Source organism: Musa acuminata, chromosome BXJ1-3 (assembly GCF_036884655.1).
Source record: "Musa acuminata AAA Group cultivar baxijiao chromosome BXJ1-3, Cavendish_Baxijiao_AAA, whole genome shotgun sequence".
NCBI classification, from domain to species: Eukaryota; Viridiplantae; Streptophyta; class Magnoliopsida; order Zingiberales; family Musaceae; genus Musa; species Musa acuminata.
The window spans coordinates 24,317,000-24,334,294 of NC_088329.1; the positions used below are offsets into that span (position 1 = coordinate 24,317,000).

The 17,295-nt window shown below is 40.3% G+C and overlaps 1 protein-coding gene across 1 annotated transcript; it reads right to left on the reverse strand.

Annotated features, from left to right (window-relative positions):
- Nucleotides 1-305: 305 nt before the first annotated feature.
- Nucleotides 306-12,464, reverse strand: LOC135624057 (protein N-terminal asparagine amidohydrolase-like). The gene is made up of 9 exons (XM_065127533.1): nucleotides 12,306-12,464; nucleotides 12,052-12,231; nucleotides 11,908-11,972; nucleotides 11,707-11,815; nucleotides 11,585-11,623; nucleotides 11,289-11,480; nucleotides 10,702-10,880; nucleotides 1,348-1,467; nucleotides 306-581 (listed from the first exon to the last, which is right to left on the reverse strand). The coding sequence occupies exons 1-9, from the start codon at nucleotides 12,348-12,350 to the stop codon at nucleotides 473-475; spliced, it is 1,038 nt and encodes a 345-aa protein (XP_064983605.1). The 5' UTR covers nucleotides 12,351-12,464; the 3' UTR covers nucleotides 306-472.
- Between the last annotated feature and the right edge of the window lie 4,831 nt (nucleotides 12,465-17,295).

The following is a 17,295-nucleotide window of genomic DNA, read 5'->3' on the forward strand; positions in this document are numbered from 1 at the left end:
TTGAAGCACGATAATCCTATGAACTAGTGCATTTTCTGATCCATTAAGAAAATTTTGCTCAAGCTTGTGGCAGAATGTCTCTCCTCATCACAATCTGAAATATATATATATATATATATATATATATATCACAAGCGTCCAAATTTAGAGTAGTAATTTGTGTCATGCACAGTCTAGAAGTTAAACCAGCGAACAGGTTTCAGTTGCAATTATGCTCTCTATCTCAAAAGAGACATTCTGCCACAAGCTTGAGCAAAATTTTCTTAATGGATTAGAAAATGCACTAGTTCATAAGATTGTCGTGCTTCAAGAAATCCAATGATGTGCCGATGCATACACAGATCACAAGTCACAAGAGGGATTTATAACAAGCTTTAAAGATCAATAAAAAAATGCACTAGTTCATAGGATTGTTATGCTTCAAGAAACCCCATGATGATGGGCCGACGCACGACATCCGAGATGATTTCCATTATGCACATTTTGACCACCCACCATCATCGGTTCTCTGAAAGATTCGTGGTTTCTTTCCAGTAAATGTGTGTCTCCAATCAGGATTCTCAATCAAGTAGTTCCATTTCCTGCATATACAATAGGAAGTAGGCTATGAAATTTTTCATGATGAACTATTTTCCCTTGCACTAATGATATAAAAGCCTAAAGGCAGAAAAAAGCCATTGAAAATAGTGAAAATTAGATTGAGCCCACGGATGAGCTCGAAACAAATTGCAATGTGAATTATCAACAGTAGTAAAGTAGCTTCATTTGATTATGTCAGATTTGCTTTCGAAATAATTGTACTTTACCACATTTTCCAATTTAATTATATTATGGCCATATAGTCTTCCCCAATCTTAAAGGAACCAAAAATCCAACTAAATGTCTCTCGATGCTGGTTCCAGTCACCATCAATTTCCAGTACAATAAAGTAATCACCTCCAAGTTTTACCACATGCATCACAATGCACCAAAAATTGCCAGGCTCACAGCCCTAGCGGACGTAAGATAATCTTGATATTCTGGCTATATTTGAGCATGAGTATAATGAAATTGATCAAAGCAAAGCACTCAAGGGCTATCTTTCCAAGCATCACTACACTTAAGTTTCAACCAGTGTTGTGTTTCCTTCTTGCATACACAATTGTTTTTCCCACATTAATTACTTAGTAACAAAATGCAAAAATGAAGTGATATCATTTGCCAGAAGGAATCAGATAATTAGTTTCCTTGTATCAATATCTGGCCTACCAAAAGCAAATCATACTTGCATTGCATTACTACTTAAAATGTTTGATACAAAGCAGGAAGCCAGAAACATCCTGTCAAAGTAGAGCTTGAAATACAAACCTTCTTTGGCTTTCAACAAAATCAGGGGCCTCTGCATAAGGAGAGGTAGAACATCTCAAGAGGAATTCGGAATCAGAAAGCTGCTGCAGAGATGAAGCATAAGACTTCCAATCAGACATCCTGAAATCAACAAATAGAAAGCGTAGTCAAAAAGCATCCTAGGCAAGACAGTTAAAAGGTTTCGCTCACAATTAATATAATGCTTTACATTAATGGAAACTTATTCTTTTGTAGAAACATTTGTATCCTTAGCCATATCATGAGGAATCTTTATGCAATATAAACACAACACAAAGTTTTTACCAGAGCATCTTTTCACATTGGCAAATGTATAAACCTTGAAGACTCCTTTGATATCAAATTACTAAAAACATGAGTGATATTTTAATTAGAGTCAGATATGTTGGAAAATCTGGGGGCGACATCACATACGCAGCGGAAGAACAAGAAAACAAAATCTCCTATTCCCAAAGAGATTTCGTCGTCGTGCAAAGATTGGTGCGCAAAATCCGCGAAACTTAAAACTGCATATAGAGTAGATTGTGTTACCTAGGGAGATCGTATATCCGTGTTTCCTTACAGATCTTTAGGAGAGGGTGAAGGAGGTCAAGCGTCCTCCTCTCTAACGGTGATCCACACAGCAGGGCTACGATGACGCTCCTCAAAACTCCAGGCCTGCTCTAAGGTGGAGAGGGGGAGGAGAATAGGAGAGGCAAGCAAAGGCTCTAGCCTATGAGGCTCTGAATCCCTCCTATTTATAGAGGTCCCCTATCAAAGCCTAATCTCCACCTTAGAGCAGGCCTGGAGTTTTGAGGAGCGTCATCGCAGCCCTGCTGTGTGGATCACCGTTAGAGGGGGAGGAGAATAGGAGAGGCAAGCAAAGGCTTTAGCCTATGAGGCTCTGAATCCCTTCTATTTATAGAGGTCCCCTATCAAAGCCTAATGGATCCTCCCCTAGTGAGTATTGAATCTGCATCCAATTACCCAAGTCTTTTAGATTAGTGGATCTCTATCCAATAATCTCTCTTGAGCTCTTATTGGATCTCATCCATGGGATCCAATAATTCAGGGGCTTATTGGATATCCAATAAGACAGGGGTTCCGACGGATATCTCATATCCGAACCTCTACTCATCGCAATGCCTACCATATGTGTGTGACCCTCTAGGCCCAATATCGAGCTGGTCGTGAGTCATACCTGTCAGAACTCCTAACTTAGTGAATTATTATCTCTGTAATAATTCACTCGACTCATCGACTACGGACGTACTAGGCCACTACGTCGTAGTCCCCAAACGATACAGGGGAATCCAATCCATTGGACCTGTCTGTCCTTAGTAACCGTGTACCTATAGTCCCTCATCCACGTAATATCCCAGAGACCGTATATCGAGCATGGTGCTGTCAGACCAATACGGTTTCTACTCGAGTCTCACTCTAATCGAATTCTCCCGGAGAACTCTTTCTCTCTCAACCAGAATGACCCTGGCCAGGGATTTATCTAAGTAAGAACACATGAGATATTCCTCTCATGACGCCGAGAGTGGATGATCGTCTATCGACACTCAATAATCCTCGTAAGGTTGATTGCTACTCTCAATAACCAGTTGTACTAGATCTGGGACATTCAAACCTATAAATCTAGTATCAAAGAGTGGAGCACTCATACAGGACATTCTTGGTGTCTCAAGTCTAAGGACCAAATACACCACTAGGAGTATCGAATCGTTGTCTGACAATAAGGCATCATCAACCATCCAGCATTCTAAAAGCGGATCAATCAATGAACTCATTCTCCAATGACCACTTGAACTATATCCCTAGTATCCCCACACGAGCAGCTATGAGACCAACTTCATCCATCATATGGACGGGTATACAACACACCAGTCTGTCCGGTTATCACGATGTCCCTCTCGAGTAACCTATGACCGGGATTATTTAGGATCTGTGTTTAAAGGTGAATCGGTCTTATTATTGTGATCTCATCACGATCTGATTCCCATTGCACGAATCCAAGGACATCACAATATATACATGCATATATGCAATAATCAATATAAAGTGATAAATGCTAAAATATAATAAGCAAAAAGATTCTGTGTCAAGTCACACGTGCCATCACTCACGTGATTGGCTTGCTGGGCACTTATGACTAGCAATCTCCTACTTGACCTAAAGCCAATCACCTATGTGTCTGATCCCCATCAGACCCCTATGACGCTCAAAGACAATCTGAGACAACGACTTTGTTAGTGGATCTGTAATGTTATCTTCAGATGGAACTCTTTCCATTGCTACATCTCGTCGGGTTACGATCTCTCTGATAAGATAGAACCTCCTCAAAAATGCTTAGATTTCTGATGAGACTTCGGTTCATTCGCTTGAGAAATCGCCCCATTATTGTTGCAATATAAGGAAATCGGCTCCTCACTATCCGGCACGACTCCCAAATCTGTGATGAACTTCTTCACCCAGACTCCCTCCTTTGTTGCATCTGATGCAGCAATGTACTCCACCTCTGTGGTCAAGTCAGCAGTAGTATCTTGCTTAGAACTCTTCCAGCACACTGCTCCTCCATTCAAGGTGTACACATACCCCGAATTCGACTTGCTATCATCGACATCAGTTTGAAAACTCGAGTCTGTGTAGCCTTCAACCTTGAGGCTACTACCTCCATATACTAGTAAAAGATCCTTAGATCTTCTCAAGTACTTAAGGATACACTTTACTACTTTCCAGTGCTCCAAGCTTGGATCCGCCTAATACCTGCTCGTGACACTCAGAGCATGAGCTATATCAGGCCTAGTACATAGCATGGCATACATGATAGACCCTATCACTGAGGCATAAGGTATCATATCCATGTTCGCCCTTTCTTCTAGAGTCTTTAAGGACATACTCCTAGAAAGCGATATCCCATGTCTCATCGGTAAGAGATCTCTCTTGGAATTTTCCATACCAAACCTTTTGACAATGGTTTCTATATTACATGGATTGGGACAAGCCAAGCATCCTTTTGGATATGTCCCTATAGATTCGAATCCCCAAGATATAGGATGCTTCCCCTAAGTCCTTCATGGAGAAGTGTCTAGATAACCAAGCCTTTACTGTGGATAGCATTCCTACGTCATTCCCAATGATCAGGATGTCATCCACATATAACACCAAAAAGGTGAGAGCGCTCCCACTTACTTTCCTGTACACACAAGGCTCGTCTTCGTTCTTAACGAAGTCATAAGATCTGATTGCCTCATCAAATCTTATGTTCCAACTTCGGGAAGCTTTCTTTAGTCCATAAATGGATCTAAGCAACCTACACACCTTATCTGGGAAGTTCTTGGACATGAATCCCTCAGGTTGTATCATATACACCTCCTCCTCGAGGTTCCCATTGAGGAACGTAGTTTTCACATCCATCTGCTAGATCTCATAATCATAGTGTGCTGCAATAGCCAATAGAATTCGGATGGATTTTAGCATTGTCACGGTTGAGAAGGTTTTGTCATAGTCAACACCTTGCCTTTGACGATACCCCTTAGCCACTAGCCTTGCTCTATAGGTCTCTACCTTTCCATCTACTCCGATCTTTTTCTTAAAGATCCATTTGCAACCGATGGGTACATAGAATCCATCTCAGAATTCATGGCTTCTTGCCACTTCCCGGAATCTATACTCATAATACCCTCCTCGTAGGTTTAAGGATCAATATCCTCAACATCCTCTCCTCTAATATGTCCCACATATCTCTCAGAAAGATGGGATACTCTACCGAACCTACGCAAAGTTGGAACTTATGTGTTAGGTACCTTAACAGACTCGGGCTGTAGAGTGGTGCTTGAGCTAGGTTCTCCAACCTCATTCAACTCTATCATGCTCCTATTGTCTCCGCCAAGAATGTGTTCCTTCTCAAGGAACACTGCTCTCTTAGCTACAAAGACCTTTTGGTCCTCAAGATGATAGAAATAATACCCACAAGTTTCCTTGGAGTATCCCACAAACTTGCACCGCTCTGTCCTCGATTCCAACTTATCGGGGTTGTGTCTTTTAACGTAAGCAGGACAACCCCAAATCTTAACAATCTTAAGATCGGGCTTCAACCCTTTCCATATCTCATATGATGTAGACACTATCGACTTAGTTAGAACTCTGTTCAAAAGGTAAGCTGCGATCTCTAGGGCATATCCCTAGAATGAGATGGGTAGGTCAGCGAAACTCATGCGTCGTACCATGTCTAATAGCGTACGATTTCTCCTTTCAGACACATCATTGAGCTGAGGTGTATAAGGAGGTGTCCATTGGGATAATATCTCATGGTCCTTGAGGAACCGAGTAAACTCTGTACTTAAGTACTCACATCCTCGATCTGATCGAAGAGTCTTGATACTCTTTCCAGTCTGGTTCTCTACTTCATTCTTATATTCTCTTAATTTCTCAAAGGCCTCGGACTTGTACTTCAATAAGTACACATATCCATACCTTGAGAAATCATCAGTAAAGGTAATGAAGTAGGAGTAACCTCTAATGGCATGAGTTGACATGGGTCCATATACATCACTATGTATGAGTTCCAACAACTCAGTGGCTCTCTCTCCAGTTCCACTAATTAAAGAGTTGGTCAGTTTTCCACGAAGGCAAGGCTCGTAAGTGGTATATGACTCATAGTCGAATGGATCTAGATATCTATCATTTAGCAACTTTTGAATCCTTTCTTCATGGATGTGACCTAGCCTACAATGTCACAGGTATGCACTGTTCACCTCATCTCGTTTCCTCTTAGACACACTTACATTCATGATATGTGAAGTAGTGTCTGGCATAAACAAACCTTTATGCAATATTCCTCTCGCCAATCTCCCCTCGGCTTTACCAGAATCTACAACAAATTGCAGATGTGATAAGCAATACTGGTATCCAATACCAATGCACTATCATAAAAATCTAACAATTGGAGATTGATCATGAATGTACGTGAAGCTTCTCCAAGCTTCCGTTTCGCCCTCTCTGCAAGGTACTCTTTGCAGTTCCTCTTTCAGTGCCCATCTTTGCCACAGTGGAAGCACTGGCCTTTGTTCTTTGTTGGGTTTTTCTTAGCAACTTTTGCTTTACATGGTATGTCCTTACCCTTTCCCTTCTTAAGGGACTTTTTGCTTTCCTTTTCTTTCTGATCTCACCAGTGTAGAGAACTAGCTTCTCTTTCTTAATAGTACTCTCTGCCTCTCTCAATATATTGAGGAGCTCTGGGAGAGTCACCTCAAGCTTGTTCATATTAAAATTCATTATGAACTGTGAAAAGAAATCTGGTAGGGACTGAAGCACAATGTCCACACACAAGTTATCCTCTAGGACCATTCCTAGACTTGTGAGTTTCTCCATCCACTCAATCATCTTTAAAACATGGTTCTGAACTGGTGTCCCCTTAGTCATCCTAGCACGGAAGAAGCTCTTGGATATCTCATATCGCTGAGTCCTTCCCTGTTCCTCAAACAATTTACGGACATGTAGGAGAATGGATCTGGATCTATCTTTTCATGTTGTCTCTGTAACTCAGGAGTCATAGAGCCCAACATATAGCATTGAGCAAGAGTGGAGTCATCAATGTACTTCACGTAGCGAGCGATCTTATCCTCGCTTGCCCCTTCCTCGGGCGTAGGCATCACTGTATCAAGGACGTACACGATTTTCTCCGTCGTGAGAACAATTCTCAATTTACGAAGCCAATCCGTATAATTTGGACCAGTGAGGCGGTTGACATCAAGCATGCCATGTAAGGGATTTGAATGCGACATTTGCTAAAAATAAAGATGTAGCAAAAATAAATAACATGCAGATTTTGCAAGAAATAAACAATCAACATATGGGCTTCTATCTTAATATGCTCCCGCTATTTTACTAGCGAGTCATGCGACACCCCCAGCACGTGAAACGAAAGTCTCCGGTAGACTTCTAGTGGGGATCATGATTCAATCAGCGTCTTAGTGTAACCTCGAGGGACTTGATTAATCACATTAAACCCAAAAGGTAGGCAACTCTTGCCGATCACAATTCATTGTGATTCTCGTCCTTTTCGGCCTTCGAATCACCATGGTCTCGAGGGACTCAATCAACCATGATACTCGGTTAAGTCAACACCTTCGTTACAAGATGAGTCTGATTTGATAATATACCCTCGAGGGACTCGACCAAGCATACCATGTTCTCAGGTCACCGGTGGCATCTATATGTTGTAAGCAAGATAGCGAATCGCGATATAGGTGAGCCTCGAGGGACTCGACCAACTCAACCTACACCGGGAATCGGTTCCTACTTATAACGATGGAAGGCCATGTGGGTTAATCTAATTGTCTCACGTTTACCGACTTAATATTATTGAGAGAGAGGTTTTTATAATTTGGTCTCCCAATATTACATGTCACACATATACATATTTAATATATATCTACATCGCATGCAAATATATATACATATCTAGTATGTGTATAAGCAATCACACCAGATGATCATGGACCACAATCTAATGTGGTCAGGCCCGAGCCAATAGGCCTAATCACTCACATCAAAATTTATGTGTGCAACGGTGCATCTCCATGCCCTATGATCGTCCATCTCATCCTCACATCAAACATCATATATATAAATCATTATCATATAGGACTACTAGATAATAATAAAAAATAATAATCAATTAAACCTTTTAATTAATTAATATTTTCAAATCAGCGATATGTAAGAAATTTTCTGAATTCTAAGGGCATTTTCATAATTTGGATAAAAAAAAACATAACTAGAATTTCTGAAATTCACAGGGGTAAAACTATCTTTTTGCCCAAGAATGCCCTAATGCCCTTCTTCTGCTTTTCCCTTCCTGCTGCTGTCGTCGCCACCGCCACCCTAGCGGCGACGGGCTGTGCGGCGGAGGGCAAGGCATTGCCCTCGCCTGCGGGCGACACGCCCGCTAGCGACGCTGCCCCTGCAGGTGGGCGCCACCGCCTCCGCGGGCGGTTCTGCCCGTGGGGCAACGCCGACAGGCGATGCTGTCCTGCCGGGCGACCGCCCCTGCGGGGGGGGGTTCGCTCGTGGGAGCAGCGACGGCAGGCACCGCTGCCCTGCAGCGCCTCACCCCGCAGGAGAAACGGCCGTAGGCGCCTTTGCCCGCGGGCTGCCAGCCCCGCCGACAGCAAGCCTGCTGCAAGCAAGCCACCAGCCAACTGCTGCAGACGCAGCCCCTGTGCTGCCTGCCTGCGACTGCGCTGCACGCATGCAGATCGACGGCAGCACTGTTGCGGCCCTTTCTCGCTTTTGCGTCAACGATTTTGACGTCAAAAGCTTCTTCAAAACACAACACACGCAGTTCAAAACCAATCATTCGCACGAACAACCTGGCTCTGATACCACTGTTGGGAAATCTGGGGACGACATCACATTCGCAACGGAAGAACAAGAAAACAAAATCCCCTATTCCCAAAGAGATGTTCGTTGTCGTGCAAAGATTGGTGCGCAAAATCCACGAAACTTAAAACTGCATATAGAGTAGATTGTGTTACCTAGGGAGATCGTATATCCCTATTTCCTTGCAGATCTTTAGGAGAGGGTGAAGGAGGTCAAGCGACCTCCTCTCTAGCAGTGATCCACACAGCAGGACTGCGACGACGCTCCTCAAAACTCTAGGTCTGCTCTAAGGTTAAGAAGGGGAGGAGAATAGGAGAGACAAGCAAAGGCACTAGCGTATGAGGCTCTGAATCCCTCCTATTTATAGAGGTCCCTTGTCAAAACCTAATGGATCATCCCCTAATGGGGATTGGATCTGTATCCAATTACCCAAGTCTTTTAGATTAGTGGATCTCTATCCAATAATCTCTCATGGGCTCTTATTGGATCTCATTTATGAGATCCAATAATTCATGGGCTTATTGGATATCTAATAAGATAGGGGCTTCGACAGATATCTCATATCGGAACCTCTAATCACAATGCCTACCATATATGTGTGACCCTCTAGGCCCAATATCGAACTGGCCGTGAGTCATACCTGTCAAAACTCCTTCTAACTTAGTGAATTATTATCTCTGTAATAATTCACTCGACTCATCGACTACGGACGTACTAGGCCACTACACCATAGTCTCCAGACGATACAGGAGAATCCAACCAATTGTACATGTCTGTCCTCAGTAACCATGTACCTATAGTCCCTCATCCATCTAATATCCTAAAGACTGTATATCGAGCATGGTGCTGTCAGACCCATACGGTTTCTACTCGAGTCTCGCTCTAATCGGATTCTCCCGGAGAACTCTTTCTCTCTCAACCCGAATGACCCTGGCCAGGGATTTGTCAAAACAAGAACACATGGGATATTCCTCTCATGACGCCGAGAGTAGAAGATCCTCTATCGACACTCAATAGTCCTCGTAAGGTCGATTGTCACTCCCAATGACCAACTGTACTAAATCTGAGACATCCAAACCTATAAGTTTGGTATCAAAGAGTGGAGCACTCATATAAGACATTCTTGGTGTCTCAAGTCTAAGGATCAAATACACCACTAGGATTATGGAATCGCTGTCTGACAATAATACATCATCAACCATCCAACATTCCAAAAGCGAATAAATCAATGAACTCATTCTCCAATGAGCACCTGTACTGTATCCCTAGTGTCCCCACACGAGCAGCTATGAGACCAGCTGCATCCATCATATGGACGGGTATACAGCACACTAGTCTGTCCGGTTATCACGATGTCCCTCTCGAGTAACCTATGACCGGGATTATTTAGGATCTGTATTTAAAGGTGAATCGTCTCATTATTGTGATCTAATCACGATCCGATTCCCATTGCACGAATATAAGGACATCACAATATATACATGCATATATGCAATAATCAATATAAAATGATAAATGTCAAAATATAATAAGCAAAAAGATTCCTTGTCAAGTCACACGTGCAATCACTCACGTGATTGGCTTGCTGGGCACGACTAGCAAGATACATCAGCTACCACAAAATTCTGCATAGAAAACAAAAACAACAACAAACCCCAATGTTCCAACTATTTGGAGTCGAAATAAAATTTTGAGGTCCACCAAAAGCTCTGGAGTATAACTTTATAGCACTATTATAATATATGGATTTACCATTCTCATTTAGCATAATCTGTACATTAGCAGATTATAGTTAGCAAGAGAATTTTGTTATTACACTGCCTATCTTAAGCAAACTTTTATCCTTGTATATGGATAACACAAGGCAGTAAAACATGTCTTACTGTATATTAATTGTACTAGCTTGTATCATCGGACAATTGGATAATATGTCAAAAGAGGATGATATGAATAAAAAGAATGTACCAAGTGCAAGGAGCAATCTCAAATCTGTCATGACAGGTGTCATAAGTATCTAATAGCCTTCCTTTCCAATTAGAATCATCAGAAGATAAAGACACTCGAATCCTCCTGACGATCTCATCTGGACCTCTTGAGCTTCTATCAAAGCTCGCAGGCATAATTGAATCAGATGAAGTGTCTACCTGAACAATCAATTACAGAGGTGATCCAATGTCAGCGAAAACTTTATGAATTTAGACGAACATGGATTAGTTTCAAACTTCCATGAGCAACTACATCTAATAGCAAATGGTTCAAATTTGGCTTATGCAGCATGCAGAAATAAAAGAAGTGATGGTAACAACAGGTAATCCTAAATAAGAAGAGGCTTGTGCACCAAGTGCCAAGACCAGCATCACAATCAGTGTGGATTAGTTTCAAAGTTTCGTTGGACAGCTACATGTAATAGTAAATTGGTCAAAATTGGCTTATGCAGAAATACTTCAAGGTTACTCCATAGAGAACGAAATGCACATCACCATGTTTACAGGTATCATGGTTTATGGACTCTTTTGAACTATGTTCAAGTTTTACTGTCACAATTAACTTACCAGAAAGCCACTGACGATGGGGCAAGCATTTCCACAGGAGTCTAGTTTGGTGTTGTGCCTGAGGACACACAGCGTTTGCAAATGAAACTTTTGCTGGCTATTGTGCAGAGCTTCTATTAGTTTCGAACATAGAGGCAAAGAAAAACCTTCTTTTTTCTGTTTTCTTTCCGATACAGTGGCATTGATCGGATGCTGCAGCAAGCAGAAATAACAATTGTGAGGCTTACTATATTATCATCATCACGATCGAATGAAAAAAGAACCCTTAAACGAGATGACAAGATTATGAATCAAACTCTTTTGGGCCCATCATCGAAGCCGCCGATGAGGTGAACCTGCACAAAACATATGAACACAGAAATGGAGCTAATCGACAAGGCCAGCAACGGCAAAAGTGAAAATGGAATACGAAGCAAACATCGAAAGAAGCTTCGTCGCTGTCGTCGTCATTGTCGGCAATAGATGATAGCATTTGAGCGAGGCCATTGTCGACGACGCCAGGAAAATCCATATGGCTGACGGAGGTTCTGCAACATAAATGCTTCGATCGCATCAGAACCAGCACACCACGTACATGTTTCTGCAATGACTAGTGAGAAAAGCAACACGGGGCTCTCACATTCCAGTGTTCCTGCTGCGGATCACAAGGCCGACGCACGTGGTCGCCTCGTCCGTGCCCACCAGCTACCCAAAAGCACAAATACACTAAGAATCGTCGAAATATCGGAGAAAGGGGGCACCTTTGGGGGTGATTTCGATTTACCTGGACGAGGGCAGGATCGACGGTAGCGTACTCGCTCTGGAAGATGTACACGAGGCGGCCGGGGGGCGGCCGCTCGGCGGAGGAGACCTTCTTCTCGGGGGTGCCCTTGAAGCGATCGGAGGAGGAGAGGACGGCCGGGTGATCCAATAAGGCGGCCAAGATTTCACTTCCCCGGACCATCTGAAATGGAGAGAGGCGGAAAAGATCGATCGATTCTTTTTTGGTAGAGATTGGAAAACAGAGTAGGGATCAACCTGGAATTGGGAGGTGGATAAGGGAATGCCGTCAACAAAGATCATCGTTGTGCCTTATCCTCCTCCTCCTGGTCACCGCTGCTTCGGAGCTCGAGCCTGCGGCTTTTCAACGCCATGCCCTTTCGGTTCCCACACTGGCGACGTGTCAACCGCTTTGGTGTGTCGGACCAGGTCAGCATCACCAGGAAATCATCTGATGGCCTGGCCCACACCAGTATTATGGGCCCAGTCCACCACCACCTCCACTATTAGCTAAAAGGGATGTGTTTATGTAAATTAGTCACGAGTTCGATTTTTTTTTCTTTTTTCCTCTATTTTCTTTTGATTCTTACGTTTCTCTTCTTTTGACATTTTGATTACTTTTAATTTAAATAAGACAAATCTGAAAATGTAATATCAACGGTCTCATGGTTAAGTTGTTAGAACATTGGACTTCAAATCTCGGAGGTACATGATTTTTTTTATTTTTTATATGTTACAAAAAGTCCTTAAAAAACCGTTATTATATATATATATATATATATATATATATATATATATATATATATATATATATATAATTTATTCGTTATATTTGAGAACTTTTAAAGAATTTCTCTAAAACCCAATTAATAATAATATATTCAGATTATATAATTCTTCTTTTCTTCCCGACCTCACGTCGTGCTGCTATCACTATACTAGAAAATCTTCAATATATTAAATTTTTTTATTTTTTTTTCCTTTTTTCCATATATATGATCACTGACTCCTAACACTGTTTTTTTTTGCTGAAAATGGAGAGTACTCCATTTCAATATCTAGTTTAATCAAAATTAACCCGCCAACGCAAATAATAGTCCGTCAACCAAGAAAAATAATTAGGAAAGGAAGAATTTTTTGGGATGGATAGCCCCCAAAGTATTAAATGCTTAGTTTTCAATTCCAACGCCATGGGTTTTATCTCTGTTTTATTTTATCTCCTTCGATAAATAGACAATATTTCAACGTATAAGGTCAAAATGACAACTTCGTTCAACATTCGTTCCTTCGTAGTAACGTTACTGACATCATATATTTGTTAGGATTGAATTTGATACTGAGAGAGGGTGAATTAGTGTTTCGATAAAAAATTCAACAAATTGAAAACTTTTGTTCGATGAAAAATTATGTCAAAAATGTTGAAAAATAAGTGTAATAAGTAATTAAAGTAATATTAATGATAATAAAAAATAAAATAGAAATACAAATCAAATCTTATAGTGGTTCGGTCATTGTGACCTATGTCCACTCCCGATTTCTCATCCGTTGAGGCTATCGACATCCACTAATGATCTTCCTTCAATGGGCGAAAACCAACTATCCTCTTACAACCCTTTTCTCCTTTTCACAGGTTTAGGAGATAACTGTGACAACCACTCAACCCTCCCTTAAATAGAAATTACATTTTTAGAGAAGACGAGAGGAACTCTCGAAATTACAACAATGTTTTCCCCAATTTATGTTCTCAGTTCGAAAGTTTACTGAGCAGGGATGAGTGGGATATTTATAGACCCCAAATGGCTTCAAAAGGTAGAGCCAAAATTTAAATCCCAGAGATTTCGGGGTACTGGCAGTACCATCGCTTGCCAGTCTGACATTAGGTGGTACCACTGCCCAATCTAGCGGTACTACCGCCTGACACACTAACACTAGGTGGTACCATCGCCTAGTCTAGCGATACCACCGCCCGACACAGTCTAGAAGACTGTGTTTGGGAGACTATGTCTGGGCGATATCACCACCTAGTTTGGGTGGTACCACCGTTAGACCCTATTACAGAACACTGAATAAGCCAAACAATAGGCTCAATTCAACCCTGATTCAGGCCCAATTGGCTCCTAATTGAGTTAACATTGTTTCACCCCAATACCGACTCAATTAGACCTAAACTAACTCGATCTATATAAATTATTACAAAGCACGAATCATATGTTGTCCGGCATGTTATTGGTTTTTCTAGCACTTTGTTCGAGTCTTCGGCGCATCGTCCTCTCCTTTGGCGTATTGCCCAATCTGCATGTTGGCTCCTACAACTTTCGATCTCCTTGGTACAATGTTTGATCCTTCGACCCAATGCCCGAACTAACGGCATGAAGTCCTTCTATCGACATGTCGACCAATCCTCCGGCCCAACGTCCAATCTCCTGACATGTTCAACTCCAACCAAACATCTGATTCCTCTTGCTTCAATCAATTTGCCTCTCCATGATTAAAGCTAGTCTTGCGTCACTCAAAATGCAGATTAGATCATAAACTCATCAATTGATTTCATCATCAAAATCCAAGATTCAATAATCTCCCCCCTTTTTATGATGATAATCAATTGATGACGAAGTTTAAACTAAACTCCCCCTATCAATATGACATAATTTCAATCATAAATTATATGTAATACATCATATTATTACTTACATCATAAGTTCAAGTATTGCATTCAAACCATCAAACATAATAAAATTTCATTATCATGATCATCATCATACCTTCTCCCCCTTTGTCATCAACAAAAAAAGGAGAAGTGCAATTAGCAATTTTTGAAACATGCAAGTTCTACTTCATTATAGAACATGCAAGCTTAGCAAGTTGTAAACATATGCAAGTTTTATAACATACAAGCTACCAACAATTTTGAGTTGTGCAAATTTATAAATTTTTCTTCTTGAGATGTTACTTTTGCTTTTCTTGAGATGTGCAAGTTAGCAAATTCTTCAACTTGAAATGTACAAGCTAACAAGTTTTTATCCTTGAAATGTACAAGCTAAAAATCTTTCTCCCCCTTTATCATTGTCAAAAGGAAGAGGGTAATACAATGTTGTAAGTATTTTTCCTTTACATCAATTTTAAAGTCATGACAAATAAGATATCAAGAAAAATTTACATTAATATTTCAATCATAAAAAATGAAAGATCAAATCATGAATACCAAAATACCATGAGTCATTTTTAACATATCTCTTCTTTTATAAATAGTAAGAATGCTAGGAAATAATCTTGATTCATAAAGAAAACTCAAGCCATAAAAATCGAGAAATCGAGATCATAAAAATCGAGAAATCGAGATCATGTAAATACCAAAACACATAATTTATTTTGATCTTTAGTAAATAGCAAAAAGGAACATAGTAGAATAAAATATCTTGATTCAAGTATAAGAAATCTTAAGTTGTCAAGATCATGATTCATATATTAAAAATTTCAAGTTATAATTCTTAGAATTCACAAGAAAAATCATGATAAAAAAAATCCTCTTAAATAATAAGAAGAAATGATACAAGAACAGATATCTTGATTCATAAAAGATTTCAAGTTATAATTCCGAGGAATCAAGAGAAAAATCATCATTCATTTGTATAATACTTCTCTTTAATAAATAACGAAAAAAAATATTGAAAGATCAAGGATCTTGATTCAAAAAATCTCAAGTATCAAGTTCATGATTCAGATAAAACTCATTCAAATTTAATTTATCAAATCATCAAAATTATTTTCTTAACAGATTCATAAAAATAACATAAATAGATTCATTAATCTCCTTTTGAAAGCTCGATAAAATTTTAGGGATAAAGATATTTTCAAGAATAATATATTTCTTTTTTTTATGTGTTTCAATTTATGTGATTTATTTCATACAAGTATGTCTTTGTCTTTTATGCTAAACAAAAACATACATCACCATTTAAAATCAAAAAATAAGATTTATCACAAAAGTCATCAAGATCAAATCATCATTACTTCAAATCATCATACATCATTAAATTATCAAGCATAATTTCATTAAACATAAAGTATTTTCAATCAAAATCATTTTATCTGTTGTAATAATACATTTTTCTTTTTAAGTGAATCTAACTCTTCATACTTAGTGCTTCGATAAAAAATTCAATGATTCAAAAACTTTCATTTAATGAAAACCCATGTCGGAAATGTTGAAGGCGTGCTTGACTTAGAATAAGTGCAATAGGCAATTAAAGCAATATTAATTATAATGAAAAGCAAAATAGAAATACAAACCGAGTTTTATAGTGGTTCGATTGTTGTGACCTACGTCCACTCTCGATTCCTCCTTCGTTGAGGCCACTGGCATCCACTAATGGTCTTCCTTCAATAGGCGAAGACCAAGTACCCTCTTATAACCCTTTTCTCCTTTTCACAGGTTTAGAATATAACATTTACAACCACTCAACCCTCCCTTAAATAGAAATTACACTTATAGAGAAGATGAGGGGAACTCTCAAGATTACAATAATGTTTTCAATTTAAGTTCTCAGTTCGTGTGTTTACTGAGTAGAGATGAGTGAGATATTTATAGGCCCCAAATGACTTCAAAAGGTGAACCCAAAATTCAAATCTCCGAGATTTCGGGGGTAGCGGTACCATCGCTAGTATTGGGCAGTAGCACCGCTTGCCAGTCTGACATTTGGTGGTACCACCGCCCAATCTGGCGATACTACCGATTGACACACTAACACTTTGGCGGTACCACCGCCTAGTCTGGTAGTACCACCGCATGACATAGTCTAGAAGACTATGTCTGGGTGGTACCATCGCCCAGTTTAGCGGTAGTACCACCGCTTGACACAGTCTAAAAGATTGTGTCTAGGCGGTACCATCGCCTAATCTAGTAGTAGTACCACCGCTTGACACGGTAAGACTATGTCTATGAGGTACCACCACCTAGTCTAACGGTATCAATTGGCCCCTAATTGAGTTAGCATTGTTTCACCCAAATACCGACTCAATTAGACCTAAACTAACTCGATATAAATAAATTATTATAAAGCACGAATTATATATTATCCGACATGTCATTGGTTCTTCCGACGCTTCATCCGATCCTTCGGTGCATCGTCCTCTCTTTCGACGTCCCAATTGACATGTTAACTCCCGCAACTTTCGATCTCCTTGGCGTAATATCCGATCCTTCGGCCCGATGCCCAAACTCACGACACGAAATCCTTCTGTCGACACG

What these genes read in the sequence shown, in the direction of transcription:
- LOC135624057 (XM_065127533.1), bottom strand. Translation starts at nt 12,350, where the DNA reads ATGATCTTTGTTGACGGCATTCCCTTATCCACCTCCCAATTCCAG. An exon ending in TCGATCCTGCCCTCGTCCAG is followed by an intron (nt 11,973 to 12,051) that starts GTAAATCGAAAT and finishes GCTTTTGGGTAG; the next exon opens with CTGGTGGGCACGGACGAGGC. An exon ending in GAGATTGCTCCTTGCACTTG is followed by an intron (nt 1,468 to 10,701) that starts GTACATTCTTTT and finishes TGTTGATTTCAG; the next exon opens with GATGTCTGATTGGAAGTCTT.